The following is a 19,980-nucleotide window of genomic DNA, read 5'->3' as shown; positions in this document are numbered from 1 at the left end:
AGAAATATGAATTTTTCCTAAAAACTAACAAAAATATACTAAAAACTAACTAAAACATACTAAAAACTACATGAAATTACCCCCAAAAAGCGTATAAAATATCCGCTCATCAGTATGCCACACGGAGAAGCTTCCTCCTCCGTGTCCAATCAAACACAAAAAAGGAGGAAGTCGGACAAAGTACTATGAATACCATAAGCTCTATGGACATTCCACTAACGAATGCTATGACTTAAAAAATGTCATAGAAAAGATGGTAAGAGAAGGCCGGTTAGACAGATACCTGACTAATAGATTGGACGATCCAAGGAAGAAAAGGAGGGACATAGAGGAAGGACAACAAGAATGTCCACCTCAGACCCTGGAGCGACATGTACACGTGATCAACGGGGGATTCACTGGGGAAGGAATATCAAAATCTTCCTGAAAAAGGCACCTTAAGGAGGTCAACCAAGTCGGAGAGGGAATTAAACCACCCGACCTGCCAACCATCTCATTCACCAAGGAGGACACCAAAGGGATATCACCCGGACACGATGACCCGGCGGTGATAATGATGATCTTGACAAATGCCAACCTCCACAGAACCCTGATCGACCAGGAAAGCTTGGTGGATATCTTATTCAAATCTGCTTTTGATAAACTCAAGATGGAAGTAAGGGATCTAAAAGCCTACCCAGACAGCCTATTTGGTATAGGAGACACAGCAATCCAGCCCCTCGGGTACATCTTCCTGTACACCACCTTTGAAAAGGGTACAAGATCAAAGACACTGAGCATATAATACATCATTGTCGATGTCAACTCAGCATACAACGCTTTGATAGGCCAGACCACTCTGAACTGACTTGCGGCTGTCGTCTCAACACCTTACCTCTGTATGAAGTTTCCCACTGCATAAGGAATTGCCACCATTAAGGAGGACCAAAGGCTTGCACAAAAATGCTATAACGAAAGCCTCAACCATAAAGGGAGCTCGGGGAACAAGGAGGTCAACACAATCGAGCTAGGAGGAGTCCGAACTCGGGAAGAGTTATGCCCCTAACCTGGAGGCAAAGTAGAGGAAATACAAATCGGAGACCACTCGGATAAGACCACCAACATAGGAGCTAATCTAGAGGAAGACCTCAGGGAACAACTCATGGATTTCCTCAGGAAAAATACTGATCTCTTTAAATGGAAGGCCTCGGACATGCCAGGCATAAACCCCAGCCTGATGTCTCACAGACTGCCAGTATACCTGGGCTCCTGACCTATTCAGCAAAAGCGACAAAAGCTCAGACCCGAAAGGACACAGGCCGTAGAAGAACAAGTACAGGCCCTGCTAGAGGCAGGATTCATAAGAGAAGTAAAGTACCCATTATGGCTTGCAAACATCGTGTTGGTGAAAAATCAAAACCGAAAATGGAGAATGTGGGTCGACTACACCGACCTCAACAAGGCCTACCCCAAAGATCCTTACCGTCTTCCCAGCATCGATGCTCTAGTCGACTCAGCCTCAGGCTACCAATATATATCTTTTATAGACGCGTACCCGGAATACAATCAAATCTCAATGCACAAACTGGATCAAGAAAATACATCGTTTATAACCCTAAAGGCAAACTATTGCTATATAGTAATGCATTTTGGATTGAAGAACGCGGGGGCCACATACCAGCAACTGATGAACAAATTATTCTCCCTCCACCTAGGAAAACTCATGGAGGTATATGTAGACGACATGCTAGTCAAAACCAAAGAGAGCGCAACACTGTTTTTCGACCTCTCTGAGGTATTCGCCACTATAAGAAAGCATGGAATGAGGTTGAACCCTTTAAAATGCACCTTTGCAGTAGAAGTCGGGAAGTTCTTAGGCTTCATGCTCACCCAAAGGGGCATAGAAGCGAACCCAGACAAATGCTAAGCAATTCTCAACATGAAGAGCCCGACCTGTGCAAAGAAGTCCAACAACTGAATGGGAGATTGGTAGCTCTATCCAGGTTCCTAGTAGGATTAGCCCTGAAATCACTTCTCCTTTACTCTATCCTAAGGAAGGATAAGCAATTCGAGTGGAGTCCAGAATGTGAACAAGCCTTCCCGGTGTAACCACCTATACTCTCCTGACCTATAAAAGGAGAAGAGCTCGTCCTATACCTATCAATGGCAAGTTAGGCCATAGCATTAGCCCTGGTACGGGAAGAAGAGAAGGGACAACAACTTATCTTTTTCATCAGCAAAGCCTTACAGGGGGCAGAGCTGAACTATCAAAAGATAGAAAAGTTTGCCTATGCCCTTATCCTTACATCTTGGAGACTCCGACCCTACTTCCAGACTCACACCATCAGAGTTCGCACCAACCAGCCAATGAAACACATCCTGCAAAACACGGACTTAGCTGGTCGGATGATATAATGGGCAGTGGAGCTGCTCGAGTTCTACCTAAAATACGAGGCTCGGATAGAAATCAAGTCACAATACCATGCCGACTTTGTCGTTGAATATGTCAAAAGCCCAGGAGACCCAACCACATGGAGCCTTTACGTAGATGGGTCATCAAATAAAGCAGGAAGTAGGGCTGGGTTCATTCTAGAAAGTGACCAAGGAACTCAGATAGAGCTATCCTTAAGGTTCGACTTTCCTGCTTCTAACAATCTAGCAGAGTATGAAGCCCTACTCGCTCGCTAAAGAAGTGGGGGCTAAAAAGCTAGTAGTGTTCAACGATTCATAAGTAATAACTTCACAAATTAACGAAACCTACCAAGCCAAAGATCCCACTATGAAAAAGTATTTAGAAGAAACCCGAGAACAACTGGCGCACTTTGTAAAGAGCGACATTCGACACATAACCCAGGAATTTAACGCCTGGGCTGATGCTCTTTCAAAATTAGCCAGCACCAAGCCAAGGAAAAATAATATGAGCCTCATCCAAGAGACCCTACAAACACCATCAATTTTAAAAGAGGAGGACCATTTGAAACCAAAGGCATTAGCCATATCCAATCAGAATTTAGGGTGGATGACCCGCATAGTCAACTACCTCAAATTTGACATACTTCCAAAGAATGAAAAGGAAGCCAGAAGACTTATCAAAGAGGCACAAATCTACACACTATTCCATAATGTTTTATACAAAAGAGAGATCTTAACACCTCCCTTAAAGTGTGTACCAACTTCTAATACAAAGAAAGTTTTGGAGGACGTACACAATGGCGTCTATGGCAACCACCTGGGAGCTGGTCACTAGCTAAGAAGGTGATTCGAGGCTAATTCTTTTGGCCAACCTTAAAGAAGGAAGGAGCCGAGTTCGTCAAAAGGTGCCCACCATGTCAAAAACACGCCAACTTTCATGTCGCTCCACCCGAGGAGCTAATCAGCATGACTTCGCCGTGGCCGTTTGCGAAATGGGGACTCGATCTACTCGGGCCATTCCCACAAGCCCCAGGACAAGTTAAATACCTCATAGTAGGGATTGACTACTTCACTAAGTGGATCGAAGTAGAGCCCTTAGCAACCATCACTGCCGAAAGAAGTCGAAAATTTCTATACAAGAATATTGTCATGAGGTTCGAAGTCCCCACTCTATCACCATGGACAATGGGACTGATATACCCATATTTTGTGATATATTTTGTGCTTAGTTTGAGTGATTTATTCAATCCTTCACCCACTTATTCATATTAATTGCATAGTTTTACTTTCCCTTCCTTATTATGTGATGTATGTAAAAAACATGTTTCCTATGCTTTAAAATTAATTATTTTAATTACCTTTATTTCCATTCGATGCCATGATTAGTGTGTTGAGTAGTTTCAAATCTTCTAAGGTAGGAATGACTTAATGGATGGAAAAGGAAACATACAAAAATGGAAGGAAAGCATAAAACGGAGTTTTGGAGAAACTGGCATCCACGCGACCGCATGGACGACGCGGCCGCATACCAAGCGCAAAGAAGCAGCGACGCGGCCGCATGGCTGACGCGACCGCGCGCCTAACGAAGAACACCTATGATGCAGCCGCATGATTGACGCGACCGCGCGACAAGGAAAACTCCAATTGACGCGACCGCGTGACCCACGCGGACGCGTGACAGAAGCCACGCACCAGAAATTGCAGAAAACGCTCATAGCAGATTCTGAAGCCCCTTTTTGGCCCAAATCCAAGTTCAGAAGTCATAGACCAGAGGTTATGAAGTGGAGGAATGCATCCATTGAGGGAGAGTTGGCATTTTTAGTTACTTTCTATAATTTAGATCTAGTTTTGAGAGAGGTTCTCTCCTCTCTCTCTTTAGGATTAGGATTTAGGATTTAGGACTTCTCTTAGTTTTAGGAGTGACTCTCAATCCCAGGTTCAATGTTCTTTTACTCTATGTTATTTCTTATTTTCAGACATTTGAATGCTTGCTTGTATTAGTTATGTTGCCTATTTAGACTATGCCACTTTCATGATGATTTTCTTATTTAATGATATTTGAGGTATTTCAGTTTAATATTGCTTTATTTACTTATGCCATTGATTCTTCCCAATCTGAAGACGCTTTTATTCCAGGAGATTTAATTTCCTTCCTTTTGGTCTTGGTTAAGAAATCAGTAACTCAGGATTTATCTTAGCTCAAGATAATTGATAACTATTATCTTTGCTAATTGAACTGAACTTCAATAATCTCAACCTTTTCTTAGGAAATAAATAGGATTCAAAGGTCAAATTAATTAGTCCCTTGACTTTCCTTTGCTCTAGCAAAGGTCAACTAAGTGGAATTAAGATTCAACTTTCATTATTATTGTTAAGAATAACAAAGTCTGGACTTCCAACTTCTCATACCTTACCAAAAATTTGCTTTACAGTATTTATTTATTCTAATTGCTATTTAAATTAATTGTCATATTCACTCCACATTCTTGAAACCCCAAATTTACAATCTCCATAACCAATAATAAGAACATACTTCCCTGCAATTCCTTGAGAAGACGACCCGAGGTTTAAATACTTCGGTTATTAATTTATTTAGGGGTTTGTTACTTGTGACAACCAAAACGTTTGTATGAAAGGACTTTTGTTGGTTTAAAAGCTATACTTGCAACGGAAATTTATTCTGAATTCTAGACCACGCAAAAGTTCTCTCATCAGGGACCCAATTTACTGACTCCACCTTCCATAGCTTGGTAGTCGACTTAAAAATCAAACACTAGTTCACTTCAGTAGAACACCCCAAGCCAATGGACAGGCTGAAGTAGCCAACAAAGACATACTGGCCGGGTTAAAGCACCAACTACAAGATGCGAAGGGAGCTTGCGCTGACGAACTCCCTCAAGTCTTGTGGGCATATCGGACTACCCCATACTCCACGATATGGTATTACCCTTCCGACTTGCTTACGGGATGGAGGCCATGATTCCAATAGAAGTTACCGAAGAATCACCTAGGGTAGTATTCTACAATGAAGGAGCCAATACCCATGCAAAAAAAGAATAGCTCAACCTCCTCCCAGAAGTCTGAGAAAGAGCTCAGATTAGGGAGGAAGCTCCAAAACAAAGGATGGCTCTAAGATACAACCAAAAGGTGGTCAAAAGGAACTTCAGCATTAATGACCTCATCCTGATCCGGAATGATATTGGGGTACAAAAGTCAGGGGAAGGAAAGCTGATCGCTAATAAGAAAGGACCTTACAAAATAACAGAGGTCCTAGGGAAAAGGTTACTACAAAGTGTCCAACCACCAAGGGCGAGAGCTCCCAAGGTCTTGCCATACATGTAACCTAAGAAGGTACTATAGTTCGAAAGAGAACCTTGTGCGGAGGTGTACTCTCTTTCTCAATTTTAGGGTTTTTAATGAGGCACTAGCACAAGGGCTAGGGGTACCTAAGCCCCCAGATTTCTGTAAATAGGCTCTCTACTTTTTAATAAAAGACCTATCTTATTTTCTTTATCTCTACTCCCTTAAAAAGTTTTCTGTCTGAAGACGCATTAATTTAAGCTCGACAAACCGCAAAAATCATTGTCTAACCTAGAAAAGGTCGGCAAGATAAAGCGATGAGGTCCAAATTAATGTAAGAAGTTATACAAACAGCTCGTATAAAGTGATCTCAATGATATCGGACAAAAAACAAGCAGTAAAAGCAACTTACTAAAGGCCGACTACTCGAGGTCAGACTTATAAAGGGAAATTTAGGGACTTAACAAACAAAAGGGAAAATAGTTACGAAAAACCTAGCTTCATCTAAAAAAGCAAAAAGGTTCGAATCAAGCACTATTTATAAAAGTTACAAATGATAACCAATAATAAAGAGTTCAGAATGAATACCAACTATTACAAATTAAAGTGTTAAAGACCCACAAGTTGGGCATCTCAAAAAGATAACCTGAAGGAAAGTCAAAGGGGGTTGAGGTTCTTGCCCGTCACAGTGTCCTTGGCAGGGGGAGAAGGGGGAGAAGGGGAAGAACAGCAACTGAAACAACCTTGATGATCTCAGGAGATGAAGAAGAAGCCTCCACATTGGCAACCTCGGGCTGAGGCTCAGCTCGGACCTCGGAAGATGAAAGAGCCTGACCAGCCTTGGGGTCGCACAAAGGCACCTCCTTATTCTCATCCGGGGTCGGAATAATCTTCCCATCCATAACAACATTGTCAGTGCTGAACAAAGAAAAGTCAAGATCAGGGGCTCGGACCCAAACCTGGTCCTTCAAATTCTCATACATCTCAGCCATACCCCCAACCACATGCTCTTGAAGTTTGGCATAGTCGCCCCAAGCTGCCTTTAGATCCTCCCGCATATTGATCAACTCCCCATAAATCCAAGAATAACTCTCCTCAGCCTTTTTCTTCATCTCCTCCACCAATTGTGACACTGCCTCAGCCTTGGCCGCTCGGGAACGAGCCTTTTCCATGTTCAAATCCAACTTATCATTCTTCCCCACCAACTCGGCCTTCAACCCATTCAACCTCTCGACATCAGCTCGGGCAGAGTTCAAAAAGGCTTGAAAGGCATGAAGGGGAGACTTTTTCAACTCTTTGGCCAAAGCGGTATTCACCCCAGCCATGCGAATGCAGTTGCGGGTCATGTGCTGGAGGTGGTTCAGAATAGACACATCATCCATTAATATTTGGCTATTAGATAGGATGTGATGTTCGCTCCAAGAAAAGCCGTCAAAATCCTTGTCATTAATACATAACTCTCTAGTGGTCTTCTGCCTATTCGGGGTTGGCTCAGAAGGAGATGGGGATGACGGCACGCCCAAACTCTCTAACGGCGGATCAAGAGAGATTAAGCAGACATAGGAAGTCGGAATGACCTTCCTCTGGATAGCTAGACTAGAACTCGGTTTCTTCGGAGGAGGTCGGGAAGAAGAATCCCCTGTTCTTGGCTTTGGAGATTGCGAGCAGCAACCGACTTCTTCGTATTCCAAAGGAATCTCATCGAAGACTTTGAAGCCATGTCTGAAAAAGAGAACAAAGACATAAATTATGATCACAAAGATATAGCACCAACATAATCAGAAAGCTAAAGCTCGAAGAACTACCTAACTCGGACTGGAGAAGACTGGGGTCCCCTAAGAATCTCTTCGTGTCCAAGTGAGGAGCTCGACCCCAGCACTCTTCCAAAACACCGACAAAGGCTCGTTCGATCTCATATAGGATATATATGCTATACTTTGTAACTACGAGGTTCTCTTGCCAAAAAAGGGGAAAGGAAGGTTCATCACATTCGTGAATCTCTCGCTAATTAGTCGCTTTTCTCAAGTTCGGATATTTTGTGACCGCTCATTATTTTTGTCGTTAGTGCATCATCAATTCCTCGCAAGTTAGTGACGACTTAATGACAAAAAATATTTATCGCAAAAATTCATCGCTAATTTGTCAAATTCTTGTAGTGTCCACTGCCCGAACCTTAAAGTAATAGTTCTTAAAGTCATGAAAGGACTCATCAAAAATGGAAAAGACCTTCTTACCCTGAACATCATGGAAGGAGACCTAAGAAACCTTCCCCTTCTATGACCCGGGCTTGGTCAAAACAAACAAATAAAGAAAAAGGCTAACAGAAGGTCGGACGTCCAACTCCCAACAAAGAAGCTAAAATAATTTCAAAAAGGCCCAAGAAATAGGGTGAAGCTGGGAACGGGCTACGTTACAGGACTAGAGGATCTCTGTCTCAAAGTCGGTAAAGGGAAGAGCAATACCCAGTCTGGTGAAAAAACAATCATAATCATAGAAAAAATGATGCTCCAAGCTGTCCAAGGGAGGGAAACAAACCATCTCGTCAGGGTCAAGAATGACTAACTCATAATTCTTCTCATCTTTCCTATTAACACATATTCTATGATGCCTATGAAACTCGTCACAGTACTCCCTATCCACTACAGTTACATAAGAAAGGACTATAGTATCTACCCAGTTACGGAGGCCAAGAGGGACTTTAGTAGACATTTTCGTTAGAATAGAATGAGACATATAGCTACACTTACAAATACAAGAGCAAAATAAATTGTTACTACAAACAACCTGGAAAGGGGCAAAGAAGTCGGGTAAACCCGAAAAATTAAATACATCCTTTCTTTCAAAAAATATACATGCTCAATCAAAGGCGCCCCTCCCATGCAACATCATAGCATCACAATGACACCTTTAGGGGAAATACAAGTGCAAACAACCAAAGCAAGCCAACCACAACCCCTCAGGTTCACAGAAAGCTGAACTAAAGTAAAAGGGACCTTTTTCTTATGATAAGCAGTAACCAAGCGAAAATGGGAATTCCAAAAAACAGTAAGTTAAAGCTAGAAACCTTTCAAAAGACATAGTGAATCATCATCAAAAATAGAAATCAACAAAACCACTGCCAACATTCACCAAAAACATTCAAGGCAAACGGATAAACAAGCGAAAAAGCGCAAAAACCATTAAAACACTAACATGGATGGAAGATGAAAAAGAAGGGCGCGTCAAACAGCAGTAACGCAAGCGCTCCAAAAAGGAAGCCTCTGGGAAACCCAAGAAAGAGAAAATCTTGGAAGCAAGGGGGTCGAAAAACAGGCCCAATAACTGAGCTTTAAATTGTGTGTGAAGATCAAGGAAACCGTCGCGCTAATTCAGCTCCTCATTTAAAGTGGGGCAACGCTTAAATTTTCAAACCAGTAACCAAAGAACCGACTACCCGACCTCCGCAAAAAGAAACGTCTGACGTATCTGACAGAAGTCACGAAATGCTTGAGTATCGACGTATCCGACAGAAGTCACGAAATGTTTGAGCACGACTTACAAAAAAGATCAGGACTTAAGCAAGCCCCAAACATAAGGCCATACCTAATAAGAATAAAAGGACCAACCTTAGAAGGTGGCCTCCCATCCCCTACCCGACCTCTTTGAAGAGGTCGGACACCAACTAAGGAACCCAGCTCCCCTTATCCAACATGGCAAGGTCACCGCTTCTAGAAAGCAGTGAGTAAATCTCTATCTCTACCTAAAAGATAAACTCCAACAAACTCCCAAGATATAAGATAAGATGGAACCACAGCCACCAAGAAGGTCATTCAACTCTACCATAAATACACTGACACCCCCCAAGTATAACTCACATTTTAATCTACTAAAAACTTGCTTAAAGACCTTGCTAACTTAAGCATCAAAGTCTCTTGCAGGTACTACCCACAACCTCCTCACGAGGAACTCGGACAGGCGGCACCTCGGCATCACAAGTCGGACACTGCCACTCAAAGGGACCTGGACCTCACGTTCAGGCCCAAATTAACATTTTAGGTAACTCTCGGAACATATTACAATTATTTCACGATGCACACTCACCCTCCACTATCTTTGTAAGTACTTCAAATTTTAATAACTGATATAAATCCAATCAGCTTTGGTTTTCTAAAATGCAAATGCTACTGCAGGATAAATCCTATCCGTCCTACTAAGTACTAACACCCTAATTATAATACATAATTAAAAATTATTATATATATAATAAAATAAATGAGAATTGAATTCATATTTCTTTCTTAGTTATAAATTTATAAAATTATTGAGATAAATAAATGTATTGATGTATTTACGATTAATTTTGTGCCTCTGGAGCTTGTATTTGTTCTCCTGATTATCTACCTTGTTCTTGTACTGCTGTTAGGTAGGACATTCCGTTAATTATTTAACTTTGACCTCACAGTGAGACTACATTAAAGTTAAATGAAATCTTTTTAGATTCAAATATGACACTTTAAACTTTAAGGACTAAAGCATGATTACACCCAAATGTATGAGACCAATTTAGTACTTTACCCAATAATTAAATATTAAATTTGGTTGAAAAAAATTAACTTTATTGCGGGTATGATCAAAGAGAGTCGGGATTTTAGAGTTGAGAAGTCTTTAACCTGTGGATAGGATAAAGTTGACTTTTTAAAAAAAATTTAATTTGCTTATAAAATTAAGGTAAGATCTAAATTTTGTTCTACCCTACTCATTTCACCCAGGTACAAGGACATGATTTGTGTGTGCTGTGTATCTATCTTTAGCAAGTTGCAATGGATGCTTGCCTCCGTTGCAACACGCCCAACCAACGATGCAACGCGTCTTGCTTCCGTCCCAACGCGTCCGACTTCTGTCACAACGCGCCTTGCTTCTGTTCCGACGCGTTGGTCTGCCAATCGACTCGGGGCGTCGACCGACGCGGATTACGGCAGTGGCCCAAGCCCGGGCGTCGATAGGTCCGCGAATACGTCATCGTTGCGATTGATGTATCAAAATTTATAATAAGTTTTTGCACTTGACGAGAAAGTCATTATTCTGCTCAGTATTTTACAACTTTTTTTCAGGAACAATGCGGCCATTATGAGTTGGTTTCTAATATGATATTACTCATCATGACGATGTACTGGCATTAAGATTTTCATGCTAAATAATCCCGTCCAAAAAGAAAACTCCATTGGCGTATAGATCATTTCAGATAGATCCACGCATACGCATAAACATCAAATGATCTCAAACATGCTTCTAGAAAACCATATCTGGCACACTCGACAGACTTTAAGCTTTACTCTTCCAAGGTATTAACTCTATATCAACATTCGAACTTTAATGTACAAGCAAGCGTACAAGGAAGTAGGAACTATCCCCCCTCCATTTCCAAAACGGCAAGACAAGTGTGTCACGTGTGCAATCATTCTTGAAACCAATATGAGGTTTATATGCATGTAATTAATTTACATACATGCATATACACATACACATACATATATAATTTAATTGGTTTAATCCAATCTTTAATATTAAATCACTTTATTTCTTTTATATTAAAGTTGACAACAAATAATAATTTATTCTTTAATCCTTCCTTAGCTTAAATTAAATATCATGTGAGAGGTGTAGATATGCATTTAGGTAAATGATGGGTCATGGGTGGTCCTCTGTTCATCACAAAAAGATAAAGTTCAACCCAAAAGAAGAGTTGAACTAAGCGCTGTTTGGTTACTATATAAGTATGTATGTTAGTTCATGAGAGAGATATACATGACTCGATGTTTACCGTTTATTTAATAAATTAATGATATAATTATTTACGTGTCTTTTTTTATCAGATTAAATATTTAAAAAATATAATTTTATAATAGTATAAAAATTTTTATAACTAAAAAATTTAGGGTTCGATCATCGTTAAACTCTGAAAAAAAAAGAATTTTAGCATTAAACAAAAAAAATTATGCAAAAATTTAAACAAATCTAAAAGAGTTTCTTATACGAAGAGCTTGTTAGAAATATAACTATTTATTTATTTTTTTATCAACTTAATTATTTTGAAAGAATATCTAACTAAGACACATATATTAGACATAAGACTTAGATTGTTAGATTCTTATTACAATTTTGTCCATTCAAAATAGTTAAAATTTAACTTTTTAATCCCATTATTTTCATTACCACTATGATTATATCTCTATATTAGTATTTTATAAAGTAAATTCTATACACTGAATTTTAGTTTTAAATTTTAAGTCTGTAAAAACTAAAATTAAAAAAAATTTAATAAAAAATAATTAATATTAATTATTTTTTATTTTTTCTAAAATTATTGATACTCCATATGGATATGACAAATAAGAATGGAGAGTAATTTTAAAAAGATAAAAAAAATATAATTGAAAAAACAACATTATTTATTTATGAGTGATATTTTTTAAAATAATTTCTTATACTTATTCCGAAATAAATAAGTCACCGTCCCAACAGCATTACACGTCAGGCACTCTCACTGGCCATGCTCTGCAATCCAACGAACTCGTTTATTGAGCAATAAATTTTCAACTGTATCATAAGAGCAAAAACCACCTCAACTGAAAATAATTTAAAGAAAAATCAAAGAAGCATTAAAGAAAAACACTATAGCCAACAATTCCTTATTTATTATTATTTATTGTTTCTAGACTGCTACCGACTTTGATTTAAACCAATCCAATTTTTCTACCAAACAATAATCCAATTTAAACGGTATATTTATTAAGTCTGCTATTTTTGTTTGCCACATTTATTTCACGCTATCAATTGTTTAGAAATTGTTTATATCTTTTTAATATTATATTAACATAATTATTTTACTCTTGAAAGTTGAAACATGAGGTAATTATTATCTCGAAAAACTGTTGCAAGATCGTAATTCATAAGATCGTTTGACGAAATATATATGTAACTCATAAATTAAAAAATATAAACATATATAAAAATTTTAAGATGAATTCGTATATTTATATGTCTATTTAATATCGATTATCTTATTTTAGTTATAAAAAATATTAGGTAAATAATGACTATTTTAAACAATATAAATAACCATTAATTAAATAAAAATACACTACATTCTAATTTAATACTATTAATTAAATTTATTTTTTTAATTCTATTAATTTATATTGTTTACACATTATTCAAAAAAATTATTGATTATCTTTAGTTATTTGTGCAAGACATTAACATAAATAAATAACTACCGCAATACATAAAAGAATAACCCTATTTGTTTTCCATTCACTAATTCAATAATTGCAGAAAAAGATAGAAAATGGAAACTAACATTTAAAATATAACAAAACAAATTCAACCATAATAATTCTTTCAATCTCTTTTAAAAAAGAAAAATTCAAATATTAGAATATTTTCCTATCCTAGTTCCTATGCTTCTATTTGTCCATTTGATTCAAGTTTTTCCTTCTCTTCCTAATAATAAACTGCTAATATTTTTGTTCTATCAAACTAGTTTAACTCTAAATCAATCAATTAATGGATTAAAACAAAAAAAAAAAAAGAGTAGAGCAAAACAGAGCATAAGTGTTGAGAGGACTGAAAAACTAAGGAGGAAAAAAATGAAAAAGTAAAGGCAATAATCAATACTGATAAGAAAAAAGAGGGAAAAGACTGAGCGGCAGAGTGATGACAGTAGAAGAATAGAAAAGAGAGCTTAAGTGAGAGACAAACACAACATAATAATTTCAAAAATAGAAAATATAGAGACAGTGAAAATGGAGCAAGACTAGGGTTTTGAGCGTCTTCATCACCACAATTTGGGCATGGCTCGTCGGTAGAAGCGTGATTCCATCATTTTAAGAGGTTTTCCAGCGATTCTGCATGAACGTCATTTTTCTTACTCGAAGAACATAAACAAGTCGGAATGAGGAGTAGAATCTAAAAATCGTGTGATTTTACGAGTTGACTCGCAATTTTAACTACCTTATGAACAATGTGCGTCTTAACAATGTGTGCTTGTATTAACAGTAGAAATTAAATCATTATACAAGAAAGATTATTATGCAAAGATTCTACTCCCTAAATTATAACGTATCAGATTAATTTTAAAAATTATTAATATCGAATACATCATTGAAAGTTCAACTTAACATTGTTGACAAATTATGTATTTAAATAAAGTGGATTTTAAAATTATCTATATGCAAGAATTGAAAAATAATTACATATTCATTCTATATCAATTAGCAAATCTAGATAAATTTTTGTAGGGTGTAAGGTTTTTCAAATTTAATCAATTTATAAAGAATCTTGCTAGGGAACTAATGGAGTGTTTGTACAATGTGTACAATGGACTATTTATTTGGCCCAATATGAGTTAACAAATGAACATCCAGGGTAAAATATTACTAATCTCTCAAACACAATACACTCATACTATCCAGAATAACCATTCGAGTACCAAAAATAATAAACATATGATATCCTATTGAATTGAACATACCTAAACCCTATTGTACACATTGTACAGATACTTCATTGACTCCCTATATTTTCTCATTTATAAATGAATTATTATGAAGCATTGTGGTTTACGTGAAAAATTTGATAAGATAAAATCACTACCCAAAATTACAATTTATGAACAAATCAATGGGCCAAATCTGCTACTACCAATCACTTTTTAGTGTTTTACGTGTTAGATGCTATAAAACTGTAATTGTTAGCTACTAATTATTCATTTTGATTGTTTTCAAAATTTGATTTTAGAAAGTTTTCAGAGAGAATCACGAGGATCACACATAGGTGTGGCATTGGAAGAAAACGATATTGTCTACTAATTAGATGGTGTTGTCCACATTGCTGGAAATTCAATAAAAAAGTTAGTGTAAAAATTTTTTCTTAGTTAATTCAGAGAAAATTAATGATATATTATTGATTAAAAAAGTAGATTTGGAGTGATAGTCATAAGATTGATGATAGTGTGTTATTATTCGTTAAACATGCTAGTTTTATTATCTATTAATCTTGATTCATATAATTTGAAGCAAAATAGTGACGTTAATGATATTGTGTTTAGATATTTTAGTGAAGAATAGAAGACATTCACCAACTTCAATTTATAAAAATCAAAATTTTTTAGTTGATTATTGTTGTTAGAATTTTCATTAACATTTGATTAGGGTCAACTTTTTATTTGTTGATGCAGCGAACTAAGTGATATATCTACATGATCGGGTCATCCCATATTTGGAGGCTTTTGGGTTATATCACCTGACAAGACTGAACAACCATTGATTCAGGTTAGATGAGTCTTTGGTCAGTGTATTCACTAAGAGGAAGCATCCTGAAATGCACACGAGTTGCCGTACCAGTTGGGGTTGCTTATTGATGGCGAGGCAGTTAGTAGGTGCCGTACTGATTTTTTCACAATTCATTTCTGACGGGAAGCTAGCGTGAAAATGGTTTGAAGAGCTACTTGGTGAGCTTCTGTCGACGACTAAACCAATAAGGTCAAATAGATGACAGTTCACTTCACATAATTCCATGAGAAGCTCAAGGTGCTCCCAGCCAATGCGAGTAAAGAGCAGTGCGTATACACGCTCAGGTCTACATTATGATATTGCTCTCTACTCAGTTGTTGCGTGACAAGAATGAGAATTGGGTTCACCTTCGATGGTTGTCATTTGTGGTAAAGCTAGAGAAACTAAGTCAGTATAGTTGGGGTTCGATCACTTTCGAATAGTTGTACAAATACATGTTTTGGGTGGCCAACAGAAATGTAACCAACCTGGCCGGACCGCTGCAACTACTACAATCATAGATATTTTAGCAGTTTCCCACACTGAGGTCGTATGGCTTCAACACATTTTTTTCTCCGTTGACATCCAAGTATGATTGAGTGTTTTATGTTGGCGATATTTAAATAAATGCCTTTGTGTTTCTATACATTGAACTAATAATAAAATTGGAGATGGACGGGATATCTACCTACTTATACGAGAAGGAGCCGAAGGTTATTCGAATGAAAGTTGAGTTGGATAGGTTACAGGCTCAAGATGTAAGTAGTTTCAGGTTTTAAATCATATTACATTTTATATTATGGTTTCTTTTTATGTTGTCATCTAAAAATGGTTTATTCTTTTTCAATTTGTGTAGAAGCCATATTCTTCAGGGGAGCTTATAGGGATAATTCACCCGAGAAAACTTGTTAAGGAGGGTTCGAGGTTAAGAAGGCAATGACAAGCTTGATCTATTTTGTTGTGATTGAGTGGCATAAGGTGAATCAGGTCATACCCTTTCTTTGCTGAAGTGAAATCCGAATCAACCGATTGCAGCATTTTTCAAATTCTTTGCACTTTATGGTGCTTGAGGTGGTGTGATAACAAGATTTTTATATTCAACTCTAGGACGGATGCTATAACTCTTGACACTAAATACATTTTCTTTTTTATTCTGGAATAATTGGCCAATTTGCAATTTCATTGGAACATTTGTATTGTACAATCCCTGACCCCAAAAAGTATATTCAAAGTCCTGTTGTTGCGCTATCGCTTGCTTCTGTATCTTATCACTGTCCCCACCTTATCTTGGCAGGCTCCTCTCAGTTGAATCATCTTCTCGTATTGCATTATCAATTCAATCTAGTCCTCCGTCTTTCGCACCATTAGAAATCATGAAGAGAACCAACCATTGCAACCATAAGCTCGCTAAACAAACGATTATTTCCCATGACACAAGCATCCCCATCGTTGTGGTTTAAATCAACCGTAAAAGATGGAGATTCCACCAACACTGGCACCAGTATGACTACAGGCATTGAACTTGAAGCCCCCAATCCAACATATTATGGATTCAGAGCTGATCCTGCAAAACTGGTGATAACATCTTCAAGCTTTGCATAAAACTCATGGTTTCTCACTTCTAGAAAGTTTCTCCAACAATGAAAAGAATTTACAAATCTTTATTGAATCCTATCAAAAAGTATCATACTTTAAAGCAGCCAATACCACGACAATCATAATCTTGTAGAATAATTTCTTCACATGCTTGGTTCTACACACCTCAAATATCTGTAATATACTGATTTGAATATCTACCAAAGTATTTGTTGAATGGATAAAAATACTCAAACGTTCCTTGTTAGTAAATTTTATGCTCTCTCTTTTGCTTTTCTGAATCTTTTTCCTATGGTATACATGAGCTACGAAATTATCCTCACTCGACATTGTCTTTGATCACTCTACATCACAATCACGTTCAACTAGTATTTATAGACAAAATTTCATTTATAAATCTCTATACCCTCTCAAGGATTACCAAATTCATGTAAACTACTGTTACGTGTTGCGTTTTATGTATTTACGCTTTTTCCTTCATAAATTACTACTACTTATAGTGATTTCTGTTACTTTTTCATTTTTACATAAAGTGGGACATGTCATATAGGTTTATTTGTAAATTCATAAAACTCTATATCCTATAGCAACTTATCTAAATTTGATACAAAACTGAGATATAACTATTTTTCAATTGTTGCATTTAGATAATTTTAAAATCTGCTCTATTTAAATATATATTTTGCCCTAATATTGCATTAGTACCTACAAAATTTAATATAAAAAATTGTACTTCAAAGTTAAAATGTGACATCACATTACTTTCTCACTAAATGTGAACGATTATAAAAATATATAATGTCAAGTTAAATGTGATGTCCAACTTGTTTTATAAACTAAACTAGGACTATGTATTTTTGAGATACAAAATACATGCTTGTTTATTTATTTATTTATTTATTTTTTGAATACTATGGTTTAATTTCTTAATTTACCCATGCAATGCAATAACGGGTAGAATTGTTCATGAATTAGAAAAAATGTCAATATGCATTTCGCTTTATAATTTATTTGAGAACCGGAGGAGTATAATATAATTTTTGCGCTGGCTCTTGCATTTAAATGTAAATTAATCATCTAGGTGGTTCACATGGATCAAAGATGTATAAGAGGAATCAATCTCCTTTCATTTCTATTTCAAGAATAACAATGTTTCATAAACACTATAAATTAATCACTATATATTTATATAAATTTATACATATTATTTTATATATTTTAATAAAATATCAATTATATTAAAAAAATCAAAATGTTTACAGTAAAATAATTAATCATTTTACAAAATAATCAAACATTTTATAAGTATAAAAATGAGTCACATTTTATTTTAATAATTTTATTCATATTTTAATAGTAAAACCTATAATCTAATTTTTCTTCCGGTTATCCGCCAGCTGTCTAACACACTGAGTCTCTGACTAATTCGAACTTGACTTGTGTAGTTGTGTGGCCCATATATATGGTTGTACTTATATCCTAACGGGGATACCCTAAAATCCTAAATCATAATGTCTAAGTCTAACTACTCGTACCCTAATAAACTCTATGCCACACGTTTCCTTAGCATCTAGCACTATTAATACCTTAGCTAGAGAGGAATTCTGGTTTAAATTTAGAAAGTTGAAGTTTACAATATACAACCTTTTTTGTTAATGAAAATTTAGAATAGTGATAAATTAAATTTTATGTATAAGTTAATGAAATTAGTTTTATGTTTATGAAAGATAATTTAAACTTTGTGTAAAAAAATCTGAATATTAATTTTATTCATTGGTTAATATCTTAACATTTCAAACTTTAGTTTCATGGATAAAATTAATAGTTTATTCATTTTTAGTAAGTATAAAATTAATTTTATTCATTTATCAATAAATTTATGGACGTTTTGAGTTTTTCACGAACAAAAATAATAGTTTATTCATGAACAAAAAGTTTTCTATAGTAATTCTGGCCCAAATTTTTGTTAGGATCTACACATCATTAGCATACAAATATCACTTAAAATCAAAAGGGGCAAAATAATTTAATCAAATTTAGGATAAATCATACTAACTTATTGTCAATTCTTTAATAGATTATATGTAATTTTTAATTTAGTTTCCTCTAAAATTTTTATTGTGAAATAATTTTTAGGTCCTTCTTAAAATTTAACCTAATTCCACCCCTACTTTATCTCTATGCCGTACATAATCGTAGCACCATCAAATTTATTGTAACTTAATATTGCGCGAGCTACCGATTACGCGCATTTATGAATGACAATGGCATCTAAGCTAGTTAATGGGACATAGTAAGGGCAATGCCATTGATTCAAAACTATATATCAACCCCTATATCTCCCTTGAAATAATCAAACACCAAAACGTAGCAAACACCAAAAAAAGATAATAATGTCTCTAGTGACCGAAGAGATCAAGGCCAAATCAGAGGTGTACCGAGGAGATGAATTGTGCCAAGAGAAAACACAGCTTGTCCTGAAGGAAGTAGGGTTACCCAATGGGTTACTTCCATTGAAGGACATGGAGGAGTGTGGGTACGAAAAGGAGAGTGGGTTCGTGTGGCTGAAGCAGAAAAAGAGCTCAACACACAAGTTCGAGAAGATTGGGAAGCTTGTGAGTTATGCCCCTGAGGTCACTGCGTTTGTTGAGGTTGGGAAGATCAAGAAGCTCACTGGTGTTAAGACCAAGGAGCTTCTTCTTTGGCTCACACTCACTGATATCTATGTCGATAACCCGCCCACCGGAAAGATCACTTTTCAGATCTCGTCAGGGCTATCCCGGTCATTTCCGACTTCCGCCTTCGAAGTCGAAGTGAAAGTTAAGGAGGAGAAGGAGGAGAAGGGGAGTGAAGTTAAAGAAGGAGCTGCCGCTGCTGCTGCTGCAACTGCTGTTCAAGTCAAAGAGGTTTGATTTGTTGATTTAGAATGATGGTGCTCATTAAGTGCTAGTTATGATTATTAGATACGGTGTTGGATTCAATAAGTTGTTGGTTAACTTCTTACTATCTTTGTTTTAGTAATTTAAAGTTCTTTCTAGATCTTGATTAGTTAGTTATAAGCTGTGTGAGAATCCGATGTGCCTTGTAATGCAGCTATATTTATATATTTAAGGAATCATATGATTGATGGTTCTCATGCTCTGGAATAAAAGAAATCTAATTTACTATCTAATATTGCTATTGATTGGAAACTAAAAAGTAAAAGTAAAGTTCATTGATAAATTTGATATGTAATTTTCTATAAAAAAATTCTAAAAAATTTAAATTATCCTCTATTATTAAATAAACAGTTTGAACTTTTTATTTATATTTAAATATTTACTCACTTAAAAATTAGAAAAAAAAACTATAATTTATGACTTTCAGTCATTATCTTAAACAT

At 36.3% G+C, this 19,980-nt stretch overlaps 1 protein-coding gene across 1 annotated transcript; it reads left to right on the top strand.

Moving 5' to 3' along the window:
* Positions 1-18,910: 18,910 nt before the first annotated feature.
* Positions 18,911-19,770, top strand: LOC107465168 (uncharacterized). The gene has a single exon (XM_016084161.3). The coding sequence runs from the start codon at positions 18,992-18,994 to the stop codon at positions 19,508-19,510; it is 519 nt and encodes a 172-aa protein (XP_015939647.1). The 5' UTR covers positions 18,911-18,991; the 3' UTR covers positions 19,511-19,770.
* The last annotated feature ends 210 nt before the right edge of the window (positions 19,771-19,980 follow it).

The sequence above is a fragment of the Arachis duranensis genome, chromosome 9 (genome assembly GCF_000817695.3).
Source record: "Arachis duranensis cultivar V14167 chromosome 9, aradu.V14167.gnm2.J7QH, whole genome shotgun sequence".
Lineage (NCBI taxonomy): Eukaryota > Viridiplantae > Streptophyta > Magnoliopsida > Fabales > Fabaceae > Arachis > Arachis duranensis.
The sequence above is the reverse complement of the archived record's forward strand: the minus strand, read 5'-3'. Positions and strand labels throughout refer to the sequence as shown.

What these genes read in the sequence shown, in the direction of transcription:
- LOC107465168 (XM_016084161.3), top strand. Translation starts at nt 18,992, where the DNA reads ATGTCTCTAGTGACCGAAGAGATCAAGGCCAAATCAGAGGTGTACCGA.